General features: G+C 40.7%; 1 protein-coding gene across 7 annotated transcripts in view; it reads right to left on the bottom strand.

Annotated features, from left to right (window-relative positions):
• hivep1 (HIVEP zinc finger 1) overlaps nt 1-22,091 on the bottom strand; it is a 48,137-nt gene that overhangs the window by 7,706 nt on the left and 18,340 nt on the right. For 3 of the 7 annotated variants that reach the window (XM_047808286.1, XM_047808288.1, XM_047808287.1), the window contains exons 3-4: nt 13,437-13,490; nt 50-5,730 (exon numbers count right to left, since the gene is read on the bottom strand). In XM_047808286.1, coding sequence (XP_047664242.1) covers nt 50-5,730; nt 13,437-13,490 — 5,735 coding nt within the window. Of the gene's footprint in view, nt 1-49; nt 5,731-13,436; nt 13,491-13,982; nt 15,929-22,091 lie in introns of those variants that run through there. The other 4 variants (XM_027144378.2, XM_027144383.2, XM_027144382.2 and 1 more) reach the window with 3 other exon arrangements.

Genomic DNA, 22,091 nt, shown 5'->3' with positions numbered 1-22,091 from the left:
ACTTTAAATCATTCGCTTCATTCACTTGAAATAATAGGGAAAGACAAACCTTTGGCAAAACATCTTTCAGTTTGCCAGAGTAAGTTAGTATGTCAGATTTTAGGCTTGTTGTTATAGCTTGGGTATATAGGATTTTCTTGGTGATCTGTTTAGAGTCAAAAAGAGACATGACCACTTTGGTGGGAAGACCCAGAGGATTTGGATTTTTGGACTTCACTGTCCAGGAAGAGTAGGCTGAGATTTTCTGATCTGTCTGCTCAATGTGGAGAGGTTTCCTTTTCAACAGAAAACACCACGTAAATGTTGTAGCTGTTTTCAGACTTGGGAAAGACAGACGATGACTGTCTCGTGTATTCACAACTGAAACAGAAGCAGCTAATTTTATTTGCCCTTGAAACCCTGGAGGTCTCACATGAGATTTAGCTGAAGAACATTGGGGCTCCTCAGGCTTTTCCTGTGACTTCAGTGTTGTGTTTCCAGGCCCAGTGTTACTTTGCATCCCAGGAGTGAAATGTGTGACTGATCCTGGTACTGTCTGAACAGTTGTGGTAGGTGTCCTGCTCTCCATTTCTCGTTCAACATCACACTTTTTTAGACAAATTTCTATCTGACTATTTTTTTCAGGTTCTGTGCATTCTGGAAGTTGTTCAGGGGCATCTGTTTCTATTGGACTGTCTACTGATTCAGTGGTGCAAACCTGCCGAACGAGCATTAGCTTTCGCTGTCTGGTCAACTCAGTCATTTTTGAGTTCAGATAACTTAGTGATCGACCATCTGTTAGACAGGCAGCACCATGGTCATCCTTAGCCCGTTTCTGTGTTTTCTCCATGGCTATGTCCAAGCTGTTGGCAGGAGAAAGCATTCGTTTACTTGAGGCAGTGGGCTCTTGTTGTGGACAAAGGCTCACTGATACCAGTTTTTGAGTGCAGTGTATTGAAACAGTAGAAGATGTATTCTGGATTTCACCAATATGATTTTGTCTAATGACTGGAATAATAGTCTTCATTTGGGAGCCAACTGAGGGTGACTTTCCATTTTGCCTGTCTGATCCAATTTTTGCATTTATATTCACCTCTGAATGGTTCAGTTTGGAGTCCACTGTTGATGGAGGTAGTGTATGTTCATGTGTGATGAGAATCTGTGGAACTGCACCAGGTTCTGAAATAGACTGAGAAACTGGGTCAACTCCAGAATCAATGGGCAAAACAACCGAAAGCCCTCTGTTGGAGACACTCTGCTGATTTGGTTGGTTTTCAAACATATTTTGTATTCCATCGTTGAATGCTGATACTTTAATCTCATTTGCAATTGGTATTGTAATAACAGGCAAGGTAATTTGTGCACCCTGCACACTAGTGAAAGTGTGTGCTTGACCTGTTTTCAAAACTGGATACTGCAACTGGTATTTTGGTACAAAGTTCTTGACAGGATCTGCATCAACAAGCTTCTGAATATCTGCTTCATTTTGTACAATTTGCACCAGAGACTCCTGACTTTTGTCAAGATTTGAGGTCGGGTGCCATGGATGGGGAAGACCATGAATTTGGGTTTGGCTACCGAGGTTTATGCTTTGAACAATTTTTACATTTTTCAGGAGTGATTCCCCAGAATGCAGCAAAACAGGTTTATTAACATTTAATGAACGATGTTGGGACACTGAAAAAATGTTTGTTGAGGGGCCTCTCTGGAGTGAAACTGTTGGTTTCCCTGTGGTTTGTTGTGTTTCTGGTCCAATCTTCAAAGACATCTGACGCACAAGGGGCCCTCTTCTTCGTTCAATAAGAGGTACTTGGGGAGCTGGTGTACACTGTGTATTTTTTGGCAATGTAGTTACCATTGGTGATGTGGACCTTCTGGGAGATATGGAACTACAGTCAAATGATTTGCTACGGTAATCACAAGAAATCTCTACAGATTGTTGAGTACAGCTGATTTGCTCTGAGGCAGCCCGTCTCATCATTCCTGGTATTCCTAGGGTGTTGCTTGCTACAGGGAGCCCTTGAATTTCTTTTGGTTTCCGAACACCGTCCACCCTGGATGGACTGTCTGATCTTGGAGGATCATCTCTGTCAAATGAGGCTGAAATACTGGAGCACCTTGACAAGCTACTGTCTCGGCTAAGGCTGCGTGAGAGACTTGACTCAAAACTAGATTCCCCTGATGAGTGTTCCATTTGAGCAAGCCTTATCCGCTTCTTTTTTGGTGGGAGTTTTTCTGTTGGAAGTTTAGACAAGCTCTCACTTCTCTGAGGCCAACTGAATGTTTCTGAAGGCTTTTCTGTTGATTCATTCACTTGGGACTCATGCTCTCTATCTGGTTCTTCTGTTACAAGAATTTCAGGAACTTGAATGTTGTTCTGACGCACCAACCTAGACTGGGTAGATGTACTGCTGTCACTAGTAACTGATGAAGTTTGCTTTTCAAGTTCGTTTAATCCTTGATTTGGACATTTGGGTGTTGACATTTTTTCATGATAACTTTGCAAAGAAGAACTAATTGTACTTTCAACATGCCTTTTTACTGAGATGTTTGCATCCTTTTCCACAGAATCAACTTGAGATGATCGATCTGTGGACTCTGACATTTCAAAGGAATTTGGTCGGCTGAGAGAATTAGTGTGCCTAATGACTGAAGTACCACTTCCTTGCCTCTGAAGTTCTGCTCTATCTTTACCACATGCACTAATATGGATCTCTCGTATTGGAGACAATCTTGCCTCTTCAATGCCTCTTGCAATGAGCTGAATTTGACCTACAGAAGGAGGGTTACTAGAAGTGGGTGTGTGCTGAGTATAGGAATTTCCTGAAAAACCCATGGCCATCTGGCAGGAATCAAAACTTCTTGAACACGGAGGTGGAGTTTCAGTTGGAGACTGGTCCTCATCATCCCCAACACTTTTCATTTTACGTCTTTTTCTTATCATTGGTTGATCCACAATGCTTGGAATAATGGAACCTCTGCTTAAAACAGGTTGTTGGGCTCCACGTACAAAAACCTCTGGCTCAACATCTCTCAACGGAAGAGTTTTATTTTTTGGACCATGCAATTCAGAGCAATAAAACTTCTTGTGATTTTCAAAGTTTTCCAATTTTCGATACCGGTTACGACAGGTTTCACATTCATATGTTGTCCCTTTGCTTTGTTGAGTCTTTCGAGTTTTTTCAGGAGCATGATCAAATGACTTACTTCGAGTCTCATGGGTAATACTTGATCCATAATGACCCTCATCCATGGAATGAACAGTAAGGAGAACATGACCCTCATTTGTGGAAAAATCTTCAACGGCTGTCTGTCTGACTAAGGTTCGTTGTACAACTTGATTTGGGGTGGAAGGTGCTGGAGAGAAGACATCATCATTTAGTGAATTAAACTTGTCATCAAATGATTGGCATATCCTTAGAGGATGAGGCTGAGGGGTAGCATTTGGGAGGACAGCTGCCCGACCAGGTGTTGTAGGCACGGAATTACTTCTTGTTATTGGTAAACAATCAATAGATGGATATTGAGGTGGTACAGAGAGTAGAAATAATGGTTTGGATTTATCAGTAGGTGTAAAGGGAGACTTTGGTATATCAGAATTGGAACTTGACCTTTTTACAACTGGTTTTAGATCAAACTGAAAAGAATCTTTAAATATGTATGATTTGGGGGAGTCTATACTACCTCTTCTGGAAAGAGATGTACGCCTTGGTTTAACACTATCAAGTTGTTTGGCATCCACAACAGCCTCATTGTCTGATATTAACTTTGTTATGCGTTCTTCTAAAGAAAGAGCTTTTGTCTCCAAAGGAGGACGCATTTTTCCTGGCAAAACATGAGGCTTTTCACTGGTTGCTATATGCATGACAGTGGCCACCACTGGTGGAGATAAAATTTGTGAATTTTTCAGTTCACCCTCTGTTGGAGCCGTAATCTTAACATAGGGGCTTGGAGGGCTCATAGCTTGATCCGCACTTTCAGATCTTGAAAAGTAACCCGAATCAGTACTTCCCAGACTTCGGGGGCTAAGCAGGCATTTGCCCTGAGGCTGCTGGGAATGGTCAGTTGCTTGCTGTCTCTGAAGTTGTGCATGTCCACTCCCTGATGGAGACTTACACTGCTGATTCTCATGCTCACTTATAAAGTCAGGTAAGGGGCTAGTGCAATCCACTTCTCTCACTGATGACAAAACTGTTATGTTGGACCTTAGACTTGCTGTCTGGAAATCCCTTTGCCTCTGGGCTGCTGCTTGCTCTGGATGGGAATCTGTAACTCTTGGACTGTCTGCTCGCAGGGGAGAAACATTGACAGGATAAACAACAACTTTAGGGAGAGCAGCAGTTACTTTGGGCTCACAGCCCTTTTGACTAGACAATGATTTGATATTTTCACCCAAAACAGAGTGGTCTGCCTCTCCTTGACTGCCTGGTACTGTGCCTGAACTTTGTAAGCTGCTCTCAGATAAAGCAGTCAGGCTGCTCTGTGAAGACTCAGGGTCCAGATCAGCTGGATTCACTTCCTCATCACTCTCACCACTTTCCTCTACATCTGAATTGGTACCAAGGCCTTTGTCAGATTCTTGGGATAGAGACCCACTTCCAGAATCTTTTGAAATAAGCCCTAGTTTGATGGCATGGGCATGAGACTTTTTATGCTTGTAAAGGTTGCTCTTTGTTTTGAATGAGAAGCCACATGTCACACAAGGATATGGTCTCTCTCCAGTGTGGGATCGTATGTGTTTCAGTAATACACTTGGCTTTGCACATGCTCTACTGCAGTACTCACAAACATATTTTCCTTGCTTTTTTGTTTTTTGCTCCTTAGTTGAGACATCACACATTTGATTTATACCAAAGTTGACAACAGTTGCCATCTGGACAGGGTTAAAGCCTGGTGTGACTGGAACTTGGATGGGGTTGGGTACAGTGGCAGAGAGAGACTGGCATGTCTGTACTATAGGTGGCTGACTTTGAGGCAGGCCGCCGGATCCCGATGGAACTGGGGCATAGGTCAAGTTAAAAGATGGACCTGCACTGAAGCTCTTCTGAAGGCCTGGTTTGTCATGCTGGCAATTAACTGCCTTTGACAGGTGTTGCTGTGATGAGTGGTGTTGAGTAGATAAGACTCCCGTTGATGCACTGTTGCTGAATTGTGGTTTAGCTGCTGTATATGATTGCATTATGGTAGGCTGTGAGTGTAGCCCAAAATTAACTGAGGGAATAGCAATGGCAGCATCTGACTGACGATCAGGAACTGAGGTGGCTTTCCCAAGTTGTCCAATCGGACTGCAATTCTTCTTCTCTGTTAACGTGTTGAAGTCTGGCTCCATTGCCTTAAGCAGAACTTCAAGAGGAGCAGCTGTGTGTGAATCAGATGTGCTTTTGTTGCTGATTTTTTCACTCCGGTTTTGGGCTAGCATGGACTGTACAACACAAGTCTTATCTTTACCCTTTTCGTGGAAAAGAGTTTCTGATTGTAAGGAAGTCAAATCCTTGCTGGCCACTTTGTCTCCACTTGTCTCCCTCCGATCATCTTCAGAATCTTGGGCTGGTTTGGAAGTACTGTGTGGTGTGCTCTTGGAGAATAAACTGGATAAAGCACAGCCTGTAGTTGAACCAGATTTCTTGGTTTGTGAAAGCTTCTTGATTGGAGACTTGGGTATTTTCTTCAGCTGGTTTTCAGCTACAACGTTTTTCCTCTTTAGCCCTTTGATGTTATCAGTACCTCTGGCAGTACTTTCATTTGTACCTGTTGAAGAAAAAAAAAACAATATTAATGGTTGCTCTTTACTCTAGAGCTCTATGTGGAAGTTGCAAATGCTTGGTACACTATATGGCCCAAAGTATGTGCACACCTATACATGCTCCTTCTCAAAACTGTTGCCACAAACATCTCTGTGTACTGTAACATTACATTTTCCCTTCACTTGAACTAAGATACTCAGACCCTGCTCCAGCATGACATTGTTCCTGTGCATAAAGCAGCTCCATGAAGATATGGTGTGGAGGTGAAGGTTGGAGTGAAGAATCCAGTGTAATGCACAGAGCCCTGACTCTGAATCAATCCCACTGAACACCTTTGGGATGAACTGGAGTCTCCTCCACATCCCAACATCAGAGTCTGATCTCACTAATGCTCTTCTAGCTGAATGACCACAAATCCATACAGACACAATCCAACTTATAGTAGAAAACATTCACAGAATAGTGGAGCTGATTATACCAGGAAACAGACTAAATCAGGAATGGGATGTTCAACAAGGACGTACAGGTGTGATGGTCAGGGGGCACATACTTTTGGACATGTAGTGCATGCTGTCTTATAATGAAAGAAAACAACAATCACCCACATTTCATCAGTAATCATCAGTAAAAATCTGCCCATGAAATCGGAATTGTGTGGAAAAACCAAGTGGTAATGACCATTGTAAATGATGTCAAATGAAAGCATTTGTGTATAATTAAAGATAACATTATAAAGATTATATTACTAACATCGCTAACATGAATACAATAGTGTCCTAGGCACATATAATGGCACAAGAAAATGGAATTCTGTAATGTGACTCAGTTTTCTAAATGAACAAAATGAAAAATAAATTCATTCAAAATTCGACTCTGTGTTTAAAATTCATGCAGGTACACGATTATGCAGTTTTCTAAGTACATTGGTAGGCAGGTCATTACAGGCCTTTAGTATTTGCTTTAAAAATTCCACACAGGTGTTTTTATCAGAGATGCAATGATCTACTACTTATTTATAATATTATATTTTAAAATATAATATACTAAAAAAGTGTTTTAATAATAAAAAAAAGAAAATCTACTTTTAATTTCTCTCTTTTTTAATGACAAAGTAATGTGGCTTAACAGGCATGGAATACAAAATCTATATAAAACATGTAGTTCAACAAAGACCTTGTACAGTACTGCATTATATATATATATATATATATATATTTTTTTTTTTTTTAAGTTGGGACAGTAGGAAGTGCTTTTTCCAATTTAGCAAAGGTCTGCTGCTATATCTCTAAGCTACTGAGGCCCACGCATCATTATACTGAAAACCCACTCTGTGTCTTTCGTTCACCATCTCTCCCACCAGCAGTCCAGCCCGTCTCACTCAGTTTTATACCTCAATCCTGTTTGTCTTGCACTTAAAAACTGTCGATCTACGTGAGAACAGAATATTCTTCTCTAGCTCATTTTCATTCAAAATGTATTATATTCTGTTAGACATGTAATAATGGGTTCCTACAGGTATCTTCAAGTTAAATTCAAGTCTTTTTAAGACCTTTTTAAGACCATTTATATAAAAAAATAATACCTATTTCACGTCCCTACCAGCAAAGAAAAGCAAAATCCTTAAACTTGTGTTCATTTATTTTTCAAATGTGGAATGGGTAAAAGGTAAGCCAAGCAGTGTGAAAAATATTGTTTTTCGTAGTCTCGTTGAGACTCTCATCAAACATAAGAATGAACGGCGATTTGTTGAATTTGGACACCAGTTCTTCTTTGATGTAGATAGCTAAACCAAACTTGGCTATGTAAGCAGTTTTGTCAGGACCGCAAGTAAACGTTTTAGCAATGTCGGAGTCAGGAAACATGCACTTGAAAAGCTCTGAGATACCCTCATTTCCATTGTAGGACTGGTGCTTAGCGATTGTGTTAAGAGTCCACAACACCTCTGCTTTCATTGTTGGTGTGGACTCAAAAGCTGTGTGCAGATCCACTCTAGTTGCGGCCATAGCTGGAGGGTCTGCAGCGCTAGCAGCAAGCTGGCTAACATTAGCTCCTGTTGCCACTTCAGGCACATTAGCAGATAGCTAATGCGCCTCAGGGAACCCTGAGTGAACGATGTCTGTGAAATTACATGGCCAAGTCAATGCCCTATTATCCAATCCCTGTGTATGAATCAATAGGCCTGATTAATAAAGAGGCATTTAAAGGAATTTATTTACAGTTTGTTTATACAGCTCTTCCAGCATGTGCATGATCACCTGGATCCTGCGTAGATCTTTTTCCCTACTCCAGTTTTAGCTCAACAATTTTTAGTTCAACAATTTTCTTCTCATCTCATCTAACTCAAATTCAGCTCCAGAATTTCGACTTTTCAGTTGTTGATACACTCATAAAATAAATGTTTATTTTTATGTCATATAAAAATATAGAGTCAAAAAATCATTTTCCTTTGTAAATCAGGCATAAAAGCTCATCTTGGCTCATGCAAACATTTATTTGATAGTCATAGGTAAAGAGACACTACATCATTTCTTCCATAAAATCCCTGAAACATAATTATACCTATTTGGATAGCTTGACATAAGAAATGTACTTCCATGGTTATAATCATAAGCTGCTAATCTATAAATATGTAACCTAAACTGGTTCAGTGTTCTGACTGAAAATATCCATTTAAATCTAATATCCTGACCCTGGATGTGAGAAAAATATTTGAAGAAATATTTGTTGACTGTATAGGTCAAAATGCTTTAGAATAAAAATAACACTGAAATTAGAAACAAACTAACAAACACTGCTGAGGTAAGAATAAGAATAAAGTGAGGTGATGAGTCTGCCTTGACCTGTTACATGGGCCTTCACACTACATCTTGTACTTAATGATGTGTCAAACTCCAAGAGACAATTACGGCTGACCCACTGCTTCGCTTCATACCACCCCAACAATAATAATACTGAAACAGCCAGGAACACCATATACATGTGAACTACTGAAACTGGGTTAAAGATCATTCCAACACATTATTAAAACCTGGAAGGGTCATGGAGAACCATCATCTTCCAGGAAGAATCTTGAGTGAGCACTCAAATGTGTCATGAAATCAAACTATATACAGGAGAAAACAGGACAAGAAACAGCATGTTTAATAGTGAAGGTAAGAGCATTTCCACACTCACAATGTGAAAAGAACTCCAGGAATTGGGACTAAAAATCTGTGTAGCCTCAAGAAAACCACCAATTAGTGAGGCTTCTCTTTAAAAAAAAAAAAAAAAAACGATAATTCTGCTAAGGAGCATAGAGATTGGACTCTGGATCAATGGACAAGGATGATGTGGTCTGATGAGTCCAGATTTACCCAGTTCCTGAGTGACGGGATCAGAGTATGAAAAGAGGGGGATGAAGTGATGCACCTATCATACCTAATGCCTACTTTACACCCCTGTGGGGCAGTGTGATGATCTGGGTCTGCTTCTATTGTTTTATTATTAAAAGATTTGTAGAAGGCAACATTCCGATTTCCGTTATAAGCTTATTATTATTATTATTATTATTATTGGTGCTTGCATCATTTTGCATCATTATTGTTATTCTGCATACTTATTATTAATGGTGCTTGAAAAGCATCAATATTATTGTTATTCTGCATACTTATTAATGTGCTTGCAAAGCACATTCTTATTCTCTTGCATACTTAATAATAATAATAATAATAATAATAATAATAATAATAATATTATTAATGGTGCTTGCAAAGCAACATTCTTATTATCTTGCCGGACAAAAATTCAGCACGTAACTTGTCCCGCAGCTGTTGTCCTAGACCCATGAATGATGTATCAAATCGACCAGCTCATTGAGAAGAGGTGTGCTATTACTTTTATAAGCGATCCAACCAACGATGTTCACACAGCGGACGAAAAAGCACCCAAAAAAATCCCATAGAAATTAATGGGAAATTCCTAAAATTCCTTTAAGCTCTAACACATGCAGCGTGTGCAGAGCTCAGGCACGGCTTCTCTTCTGTGTTCCTAGTGACTGTAGATGTAAAGGAGACTCTCAATGCATGTAACCATCAACTCCACACTATCAATGCAATGATTCCAAAAGTATTGGCCCCCAGTCAATACATTTACCACACATCCATCTATCTATCTATCTATTGTTCACTCAACCTTAATAATTAATGTGCTTGCAAAGCACATTCTTATTCTCTTGCATACTTAATAATAATAATAATAATAATAATAATAATAATAATAATAATAATAAATAATAATAATAATAATAATAATAATATTATTAATGTGCTTGCAAAGCACACTCTAATTCTCTTGCATACTTCTTCTTCTTCTTCTTCTTGAATGTGCTTCGCTTGTTTCAGGAAAAGATAAATGGATTTTCAGGTGTGCTCTTTTGTTGCAGGTGAGAAACTAGTCTGCAAATATAACCATAGTAACTGTGCAGCCAAACCCTAGCAACCATGTAGTGCACCTTACGAACCATATTGCAATATAAAGAAGCCATATCTCAGTTACACAACATAAAACACTCAGCACGATGAGGGGAACTGACGTCACGTGTAGCCCCGCCCCCAAAATAAGCGAAATCAAAAATTTAGCACAACATGGACATGTCATATATCAAAACACTCAGCACGATGAGGGGAACTGACGTCACGTGCGAGCACATTCATATTTTCTTTAGGAAATGTACCGTTCTAGTTCTGCTTATTCTTCCGGACACTTTTTCGGCGCGTAACTTGTCCCACAGCTTTTGTCCTAGACCCATAAATGAGGTGTCAAATTGACCGGCGAGAGGTGTGCTATGACTTTTATAAGCGATCAGAATTCCGGAATTCCCGGTACAAAGGGTTTTTTTCCCCCCATACACTTGAATGGGGAATTCTTAAAATTCTTTTGTTCTCTCTGTATATGTAAAGGACACTGTCAATACATGTAACTATCAACTCCACACTATCAATCCAATGATTCCACAAGTATTGGCCCCCAGTCAATACACTTTTGTCCAAATGTATTGGCACCCCACCTGGTATTCACGTGACGTCATTTGTAGCCCCGCCCCCAAAATAATGTTCTATGCAGTACAATAAGTGGAATTTCATAATGACTGCAGTTTTGACATGAAATGTCAAAACACTTAGTAGTCACTTTTGTCCAAAAGTATTGGCACCCCACCGGGTTTTCACGTGATGTCACGTGTAGCCCCGCCCCCCAAATGCGCGAAATCATAAATTTTGCACAAAATGGACGTGTCATATATCAAAACACTTAGACCAATGAGGTGAAGTGCCACACGTGTGTTTTCCGTCACGTTACGTGTAGCCCCGCCCCCAAAACAAGCGAAATCATATATTTTGCACAACATGGACATGTCATATATCAAAACACTAAGGCCAATGAGGGGAAGTGCCTCAAGCGTGTTTTGGTCACGTCACGTGACATCAAGTGTAGTCCCGCCCCCAAAATAAGCAAAATCAAAAAGTTAGCACAACATGGACATGTCATATATCAAAACACTCAGCACGATGAAGGGAACTTGCCACGTGCAAGCACCATTCACATTTTCTTCAGGAAATGTACATTCTAGTTATGTTGGCTTTGTAGAATTTCTGTTATAAGCTTATTATTATTATTATTATTATTATTATTAGCCAAAAGTTTATTTAAAAAAATGCGGCCTAGGGCTTTCGAGCCACATGCACCAAATTCGGATATGTCGTAGACCCTGGTCTGAAGTTTGTTGCTTCTATTTTTCTAAGCGATCGGAATTCCGGCATTCCCGGTACAGAAGCTCAAAGTGGCCTTTTTTCCCATAGACTTCCATTATAAACTTTTGAGTTTTGTAACTCGGCAAGTTTGCGAGCGATTTACACCGAACTCGGACAGGTTCTTTAGGACCTTACTCCGGACGAAGTTTTTATTTCGGAGTTCCGATGGAATTTTCGGTTTTCCCGTAGTCGACGATCGAACATCCCATAGACTTGAATAGGGAATTCCGAAAAGTCCTCTAAGCTCTCACACACACAATACATCCAACATTAGGAATTGCATGTAATGTTCTATGCAGTATAATAAGTAGAATCCCATAATGACTGCAGTATTGACATGAAATGTCCAAACCCTCAGTAGCCACTTTTTGCCAAAAGTATTGGCACCCCACCAGGTATTCTGGTGACAACACTCGACACCACGTGACGTCACATGTAGCCCCGCCTCAAAACAAGCAAAATTAAAAATTTGCACAACATGGACATGTGACATATCAAAACACTCAGCACAATGAGGGGAACTGCCCCATGGGTATTCTGGTCATGTCATGTGGGGCAGTTCATGTGGGGTCACGTCATGTGGAGCAGTCACGTGACGTCAAGTGAAAATAAAAGATTTGCACAACATGGACATGTGACATATCAAAACACTCAGCACAATGAGGGGAACTGCCTCACGGGTATTCGGATCATGCTCATTTCGGCTCGCCTCCAAAAGTATTGGCACCCTAGCGGTCAACACTGACCCTTATGTCCACTCGCCTCCAAAAAGCACCGGCCTTTGCGAATACTTGCACCGTCAAAGCCAACATCAAAGTTTGTCGCAACAAACTTTACAAATCAAGTTTTAGAGTTGAAGTTTTATCGTCTCTAAAAATTTCTCTTTTTTACTTTGTAAGATTGTTTTATTAAACATTTAAGTTTTATTGTTATATTTTGTAAAGCACTTTGTGATTTTATCTGTGAAAGGTGCTATATAACTAAACTTAATTTACTTACTTACTATTGCTCAGGCTCAACAACATTATTTGCCCAAAAACAAGGTCAGCTGATGACCTGAAGATTCTGAATGATATGAATCCTGAAGAATCTGAATGACCAGGTTTTTCCATCAATGGATTTTTTTCCCCAGTGATACCCAGATCATATTCCAAGACCTGACAATGCCAGGATTTATCGAGCTCAGACTCAAAAGAGAGGTTTGAGGGACGTGAGACAGCCAGGGACAGCCAACATTTTCACACACACCACTAAGAACCTATGGAATGTTCTGAAGAAGAATTTATGCAGCAGTCTGACTGACCCATCAGCAATACAAGCTGTGGACTAAAATAAATATTGTGACATGGCATACAATTATTAAGATGATGCCCAGCAGATGCGGGCCATAATCAAAGCAGAAAGGGCACCAACAAAATATTAGTTTTTTTTAAATGTCAGTGTATTACTCACACCTACATGGAGTCCATAAATACATCAGATTAAATCATTCTTTCATTTCATAGTTGTCTTCCCTTAAAAATGACATCTTACAACTAGCTCGCTCTTGTATTAAAAAAAAAAAGAGAGAGAGAACGACCCACAAGATGAAAATGATGTCACCAGAGATCTGGTGAGAAAGATAACTTCACGTCCAAACACACAGAGGCAGCAAATGTTTCAGCACAGCTGGAAGAAAACACTTGAGGTCTCCATAAGTTGTAATCAGTGCCATTTCCATCCAACACACACACACACACAAAGTTGTAGTATAGTAGATTTCATAGTAAATGAAATGTTTAACTGCTAATTTGGGTAAATCAAGAGTTATAAACTAAATGCATGTCCAGCACCTATGACACCCAGCCACTGTAAACACACTATCTATTGTATATAAACACACAAAGCAGTGCAGTGTGTTACTGTAATGGATGAAGAAAAGCATTACCTTTCTGAGCACCTCTGGGCTCTTTGAGCTCCTTCTGTGCCTCCTCAATCTTGTCTGCAACACAAAATGTGAAAAATAGATTTTAGAACATTCAAAACTTATCCTTTACTGCAAAGTATGTTTTTTTTTTTTAGAATTTTTCTCTCTGCCAGTGTGTTGCGTTGAGGAGGACAAAGCTAGATGTAGAATTAATGACAGTGCTCATAGAAATTAATCTGGTTTAAATAAAAAATTTTTTTTTTTTTAAATCATACAGATTCTCATTTCTCAATCTGAACGCCAGCTAAGGACTGCAACACCTCCATTATACACTGTGTAATATTTATTTTTCCCTAGTTGTGATTTCTCATCGCAAAATACTACGTGTACTTGACAGACACAGAGCATTTTCAGTGTTTTAGGTGTAATAATATTCCAGCTGTGCAGCATAGAACTGTAGCAATCATGAAACCACAGCTGGATGTAGTTTTAAGTGATTCTGCAGTAAACTGTTAAAATCATAACAGCACATTTCCAGATAATCCTTTTATAAAGTGGGTTTCTTACCTTGGCTAACATTTTCAATCTTCATACAGTGCTGTTTTCCTCTTTTAGGGTCAAAATCGATTTGATTAATTTTCAGTTAGAATTTCTCAGAAGTGTTTAAAATCAATATAATAAACTGTTGTTAAAGAAGTTAAATATATGCTTGTTTAATAAGTTTAATGTAAATGTAGAAATTTCACATTAATAATTTAAACGTCAGTAAAAAAAACATTTTCCATTCTCTGTGACAGATAACAAGCAGCGGCCTGAGACAGAAGCCCCTGAGAAGAGTGGCAGGGGCGGAGCTTCATAATATATTATAACATGAAGTTATCTCCTCCTGCTGACTAACACATGTAACATGTGATTAGTGTTTGAAAAAGGGAACAAAGACACACTGTATAGTCAAAAGGAAACAGAAGGTACCAGCATTAGAAAGAATCTTTCTTTCCGCTTTTCAAGAGAAATTTGATTCCTCAGACATGTCCAGTGTCGAGGGGTTAATCAGACTAGGTTCTGGTACGCAGTTATACCCGTTTAGGATGTCATGTGGTGTTGTAGGTTTCGCCAAGCGGAGAAGAGGGCAGGCCGAGGCTCAGCTCAGAGGATTATGTCACTATAAGTAGTTTGCAGTTACACCCTTGTGTTTCTCTTGCTCAACCACAGTCCCCTGCTCCACAAACACTTTTTACATGACATAAGCCCAACATGCCCCAACACCCCCAGGTTTAACCACCATGGCAGATCTGATTAAACAAAATACACAGTAAGCAGCACCCACAGCGTACCGAGTCGACCAGCCACTGTGCTCATACGCCTCCTTAAAACAAACCTAAATCCTTCACAGAATAATAAAGTCTTTACTCATCCTTGAAGCACAAGAACAGGATGCTGCTGAAATCCTGAAGGGTCAGAATTTTTCACAGTTGATTCCTTCCATAATAATGGTCTCACGTCCCTCAACGTGGTGTGGAGTTAATGAGATAAACACTGCTTATTCGATGCCTTTCCCTTATACACACTCAACCACCACAGTGATGAATGGAGCACTGCCACCATCAGAGGAGGAAGAAAGTCAGCCTTGTTTTTTTTTTTTTTAAGAGGGAGTATGTTTTAAAAATGCTGATGTTGATATGTTGTTATGAGTAGTGAATTGCTCCGACTTCATTTCCAGCAAAGACAGTCATCCTTTAGTCATGCCTACTGAGCACAACCTGCAACACACATGCAGCTGTTGTATAAATAGACAGTAGATGTGTGATTTGCTGTAATAATACTAAATACTATGAGGCTGCTTCAGATACTAGGGAACAGACATGGACCGTGCAGGAAGTCATTAAAGAAATATAAGAATGAAAGAAGAAGCGAAACATAACAGACTACATTACTGCTTGTTTTGGCATTGCATCACAGGCTTCCTAAAGGGAAATATATTAACCCATGGATCCAGAGCTCAGCTGTGAGGATGACATCAATGACATCCCATCCAAAATGTATGTCTGGATCACTTCCTGAATCCACCATAACTGTCCAACTAATGAATTATATCAGAGAATTATTTACTCTAGACACATATATTCCCCTTAAAATGTTTTGATTTTATTTTTCAACAGCTAATCATCTCCATTACAACAAGATCTTTACTTAGTGGAATATGAATATTGAGAAGCTCATTCATCACTTAATCACCAAATAAACTAATATAAAAATGACCGGTTCACCTGTTCACCACAGCAACCATCACAGCCGCTCTCTACACTCATCTCCAGCCACATTGTTACCTGCCAGTGCCACATGTGTGCTAATGAGCTCCTGGCCAACAGATATTTGATGTGCGTCACATACAGCCACCATTTTGTAGCCAGACACTGCTCTGCTTTTAAAGATCCAATCCAATGCCACACACTCAATGAATACATTTATTACAATATTATTGTATTAATCATTATTGTGGAAAAACTTCACTTCTGTGTGGAATGGAAAGAATGACAAAGATAAAAATATAAAACAGAACGTCCAGTGCAGATGCAGTTCCCCAGCTTTGACCTTTATGAGCAAGTCGAGCAAAACTCAGATACTGGCTCCAAGACTTGGTGAACCTTATAGTTGTGCCAGCTTTCCCAGAAGTCCAGTCAACAAACGCCTCCTCCCTCATTACTACTGGACACACAAGCAAACTCAGAGCTCTGAGAACAAGAGAGAACATCTACAGCTACAGCAAATCACATCTGGTACACAGCTTCTTCAGTCTGCTGCCATCAGGGAGGAGACTGCGGAGTCTCTGGGCCAGGACCAACAGATTGAAGGACAGCTTCATTCATCAGGCTATCAGGAAGCTGAACTCGCTCTCAAACTTGCCTCCACTTCTCTTTTCTGCCACAGGCACCACAGATCTATGAACCCAACACTCCCCTTCAGATCCCACATCCCCAGGTCCTTCCACTCCCCCCTCCCACTAACATATGAAAACATGCACTTTGTGCAGCATTGGTCTGCTTATTCTTCACTGTATCTACATATGCCTTGCACTTTATTTAAATTGCAGTGCTAATATTTTGCACCATGGGACTGAGAGAAATACATTTTCAATTATTTTTTTGTGTATGTATTGTACATGTGAAAGAGTTGACAATAAAGAAAACTTGAACTTGTACTTGAACTATTACTCTGTCCATCATAATCAGGCACTTTAAACATGCATCTCTCACTCTATTATCAATATCTATACACCTGTGGGCTTGAGCTTGCTAACTGGACAACTCAGTATAACGGTTATTGAGCATTAGCTAGTGTGTGAGAAAGAAATGAAGCAGGAACAGGTCTGAACACCGCAGTGCTCTGAGAGATGATGGTTACTTTTACTGCTCCGCACTTCAGACTTACACAAAGAGCAGAACATTCAAGCAAATCCAGCTCTGCAGAAGCTTGTGACACTGCACAGAAACTGCATTATGTATGTTGAGAGAGAGAGAGAGAGAGAGAGAGAGAGAGAGAGAGAGAGAGAGAGAGAGAGAGAGAGAGATTATTGTGGTTTTCCTGTGAAATTCAGAATGATTATTTCAAAGACAATACCTAGGTATTCCCATAACATTTTTTTGCCATTCTGAAATCCCACACTGATTTAGACACCTTTTTCTCTTCACAAGAGGTGTGTGTAGGGGCAAAGTAAGTGTGTAGGGAAATGTAAAACCTTTTCTCATGTCTAATATGAGTTCCAGAGAAAATTATTTGAATGGGTCACTCTTCATCAAACGCCTGCTCCACTGGAGCGATTAACACTTGTAGTAAATAATTACCAACATTTGGCTGAGAAATGCCACAGAACAGTTGTGTTTACCCCCAAACTGCTCACTGCTCCTCTCTCATTTAGTGCATCACACAAGTTATTACCACATGTGTGTTTTATGAACTGAACAAGTGACTGAACAGTCATGAATCTTCTCAGAAGATTCCTTCATACGGTCAAAGGTTATTCAAAAGCATATCAACAACTCATCCAGTAGGTCACAAAAAACAGACGAACATCAAAGGAGCTGCATGCCTCAAACCCTTCATTTACAGGGTCCATGACTCCTCCAGGAGAAGAGAGAACACTACCTTTCCTCACTCAAGTCAGATTGTGTGTGGTCAATGAATGACATCAGACTCCCAGTGGTCCCTGTCACTTCCTCTTGCATCACACATGCTCATCTGTGCTGGGTGCAACCCCCCACCCCCACCCCCAACACACACACAAACAAACAACAGGTCGATTGAGTTGGCTTCTCTGTCCCTCAGGCTTGTCTCTTACTCTGATCTGTGATTCACTCTCTGATGTGTGTGTGTGTGTGTGTGTGTGTGTGTGTGTGTGTGTGTGTGTGTGTGTGTGTGTGTGTGTGTATGTGTGTGTGGTGTAACTGACTAAAAAATAGATTACTCTTTTTACTGATTTAGCAGTCTAGAGGAAAGTATTTACAGTCTAGTGATCCAGGCGAGCTGCTGTTAGGTGACCTGATATCTGCTTGATACTTGGCACTTACATAAGCAGCTGTAAAGTAAGTGTCATTGTTTACACACTCGCTGCTTATCTTATATACACATGGACATTTTAAAAAGTGACACTAACTACAACACATTAGATCCAAACAGTCCCTGTCCATCAGGGGTTCAAGTCAATCTGTCTCCAAGCCAAAGTCTCAAATGTTTTCATGCATGAGCTCCATGTCGCTTTATACCCAACAGGAAATACCCTACAAGAGTTACCCTACAAGAGTTACCCTACAAGAGTCGAGAGTTACCCAACAGGAGTTGCCCTACAAGAGTTACCCTACAAGAGTCGAGAGTTACCCAACAGGAGTTGCCCTACAAGAGTTACCCTACAAGAGTCGAGAGTTACCCAACAGGAGTTACCCTACAAGAGTTACCCTACAAGAGTCACTCAAGAGGAATCGAGTCACCCTACAGGAGTCAGGAGTTACCCTACAAGAGTCACTCTACAGGAGGCGAGTTACCCTACAAGAGTCACTCTACAGGAGGCGAGTTACCCTACAAGAGTCACTCTACAGGAGTCAGGAGTTACCCTACAAGAGTCACCCTACAGGAGTCAGGAGTTACCCTTCAGGAGTCACTCTACAGGAGTCAGGAGTTACCCTACAAGAGTCACTCTACAGGAGTCAGGAGTTACCCTACAAGAGTCACCCTACAGGAGTCAGGAGTTACCCTTCAGGAGTCACTCTACAGGAGTCAGGAGTTACCCTACAAGAGTCACCCTACAGGAGTCAGGAGTTACCCTACAGGAGTCACTCTACAGGAGGCGAGTTACCCTACAAGAGTCACTCTACAGGAGTCAGGAGTTACCCTACAGGAGTCACTCTACAGGAGTCAGGAGTTACCCTACAAGAGTCACTCTACAGGAGTCAGGAGTTACCCTTCAGGAGTCACTCTACAGGAGGCGAGTTACCCTACAAGAGTCACTCTACAGGAGTCAGGAGTTACCCTACAAGAGTCACCCTACAGGAGTCAGGAGTTACCCTACAGGAGTCACTCTACAGGAGTCGAGTTACCCTACAAGAGTCACCCTACAGGAGTCGAGTTACCCTACAGGAGTCACTCTACAGGAGGCGAGTTACCCTACAAGAGTCACCCTACAGGAGTCGAGTTACCCTACAAGAGTCACCCTACAGGAGTCGAGTTACCCTACAAGAGTCACCCTACAGGAGTCGAGTTACCCTACAAGAGTCACCCTACAGGAGTCGAGTTACCCTACAAGAGTCACTCTACAGGAGGCGAGTTACCCTACAAGAGTCACCCTACAGGAGTCGAGTTACCCTACAAGAGTCACCCTACAGGAGTCGAGTTACCCTACAAGAGTCACCCTACAGGAGTCGAGTTACCCTACAAGAGTCACCCTACAGGAGTCGAGTTACCCTACAAGAGTCACCCTACAGGAGTCGAGTTACCCTACAAGCGTCACCCTACAGGAGTCGAGTTACCCTACAAGAGTCACCCTACAGGAGTCGAGTTACCCTACAAGAGTCACCCTACAGGAGTTGAGTTACCCTACAAGAGTCACCCTACAGGAGTCGAGTTACCCTACAAGAGTCACCCTACAGGAGTCGAGTTACCCTACAAGAGTCACCCTACAGGAGTCGAGTTACCCTACAAGCGTCACCCTACAGGAGTCGAGTTACCCTACAAGAGTCACCCTACAGGAGTCGAGTTACCCTACAAGAGTCACCCTACAGGAGTCGAGTTACCCTACAAGAGTCACCCTACAGGAGTCGAGTTACCCTACAAGAGTCACCCTACAGGAGTCGAGTTACCCTACAAGAGTCACCCTACAGGAGTCGAGTTACCCTACAAGAGTCACCCTACAGGAGTCGAGTTACCCTACAAGAGTCACACTCTCATCTGAATTTATAATTCTGAGCAAATTAATCTTTTAATATAAAAGCATTTTTTCTATTTGGCTCCATGTTCACATATTAAAATTGATATTAATGACTTCTAATGAGAAGTGTATTGTACACTTTATTACAACTGATTAGCTAAAGCTCTAAGCCACCAGTTTTAGAGGAATAGACTATAAACTGTTCTTTACCGTGCTGGTGAAGCCGACTAAAGTTTAACTGCTATTTAATAAGTGCCATGGTTTTAAAATTGCCTCAAGTTACACTACTGAACTGAGGAATATACTGGGACGATTAAACACCATAAAAACATTTTTAAAAAAGCCCCATGATGTAGTTTTCCTTCTTTCCTTTTCTTCCTTTTTCATGGGTTGTTTTCTTCGTGTTCATGCTTGCCAAGACACACTTCCTGATTTGCTGGAATCTTCCAGGTAAACCATTTTCCAACTAAAACCAGAGCAGTTGCAACACACAGCTGTGGGTGTGTGAATGTCCTTACCTTTGCCACCTGTCTCTTTTACCAAGATGTGGGCACATGTCTAAATACAGCATATGGCAATTAACACCTTTAACACTTATCAGTTACCAACAGTGCCACTAGGCACAACACTCTCACAGGAACACACACCCGGCTCATGGCAGATGTTCTCTAGCTGTCAGTAATGTTCTCATGGCCAGTGGTGATGATATGCAGCATTATGACAGTCTACTGATGGACCTGCTGCAGAGGACCAGAAGGGACAAGAGGGAGGAACTCCACCAAACCTCACAGCAAACATCCACAAGCTCATTATACAAGACCATTCACAGAATTCTGACATTTGTTCTAAACACTCCTAGTTATGTTGTGTTGAAAAGATGGATATAAAAGTTAATAAACCTGCCATTTTAATGGGTGTGTGATGTAAAACAAAATGAACCCAGTAGAAATTGTCTGAACTTTTCCCCTAGTGTGAAATTATAACATATAAAAATGATGAGAAAGATTTCTCAGACAGTTGTAGTCACAGTAAAAATAAAATGTCTCACTAACCTGGTTGTGTAAGTATGCATAGCTCTAAAGTGTGAGTTTATTCAGTCCAGTTTATTCCAAACTCTAATCTGTTGGTGAAGCCATTCCTGTGTTGGTGTGGGTGTGAGCTTCGGGTCACTGATGAAAGGTCTTAGCAGACACCCGAAGGTTCTTCACTGAAATCTACTGGGAGTTGTAGCTCCTCATTCTCCTCATAGGTTTCTCAAATTATTCCCCAAAAAGCTTCTGATTATTTAGTTTAAGTTTTAATTTCACATTGATTTATATTGGTTTCATTTTTTTACATCACAAAAACCTGTTCATTTAACAGATGTATAGGTTTTATAAAAATAACATTGTGTGTATGTTTCTATGTTTGTACATACAAACAATATATATTGTTTATATATATATATATATATATATATATATATATATATATATATATATAGAGAGAGAGAGAGAGAGAGAGAGAGAGAGAGAGAGAGAGAGAGAGAGACATTGTCGTACTGAAACAGGTGGTAGCTCCAGTGCAGGGAAGCTGAAGCGGAGGGATTCACGAACTCTAACCTTAACCCTGAACCTAACCTAGTTTCTGTGTCTAACTACTACTCATACACTAAAAAGTTAATAGAAAGGAATCGAGTTCCTTCTGTTTGATAAAATACAACCTCCTTCAACTCTTATGAACTGTAAATGAGTGAGGACTGTCAGCAACAAGCTGCCCGGACTTTTATTATACTAAAGACTTTCACAGCTCTTGAAAAAGGGCTTCAATGAAAATCTGAAATCAGAAATCCAGCTGTGTTGCATTACATGTACGTAAATACCAGTGCAACCAGCTGGACTTCACCTATTCTCAGTGTCCAGGAAATTAGTTCCATAAAATCATCATTATCCAGATCAATGTCATGTCTGTATGAGACACAGTGACACAGACTCGGCTCTGTCTGTGTGCAGCCACAGGGGACTGGACTCGTCCCTGACCGAGCATCATGGCTGAACATATGTCTGTTACTAACTCTAGAAATATATGTGCGCTTGTAGCTGTAGGGTTTCTTGGCATTTTCCTTCGTCAGTTGGAGCCCAACTGGGGGTGCATTATGTAATTCAACACCCACTGTGAGCATAGATAACGACAGCTCTTTCCCTCTCTCTCCATCCCTCCCTCCTTTCTCCTTTCCGTCCTTACCTCCCCCACACCGTACCTTCATCTTCAGCTTCTCTTGC

Source organism: Tachysurus fulvidraco, chromosome 24, assembly GCF_022655615.1.
Source record: "Tachysurus fulvidraco isolate hzauxx_2018 chromosome 24, HZAU_PFXX_2.0, whole genome shotgun sequence".
Classification (NCBI taxonomy): domain Eukaryota; kingdom Metazoa; phylum Chordata; class Actinopteri; order Siluriformes; family Bagridae; genus Tachysurus; species Tachysurus fulvidraco.
The sequence above is the reverse complement of the archived record's forward strand: the minus strand, read 5'-3'. Positions and strand labels throughout refer to the sequence as shown.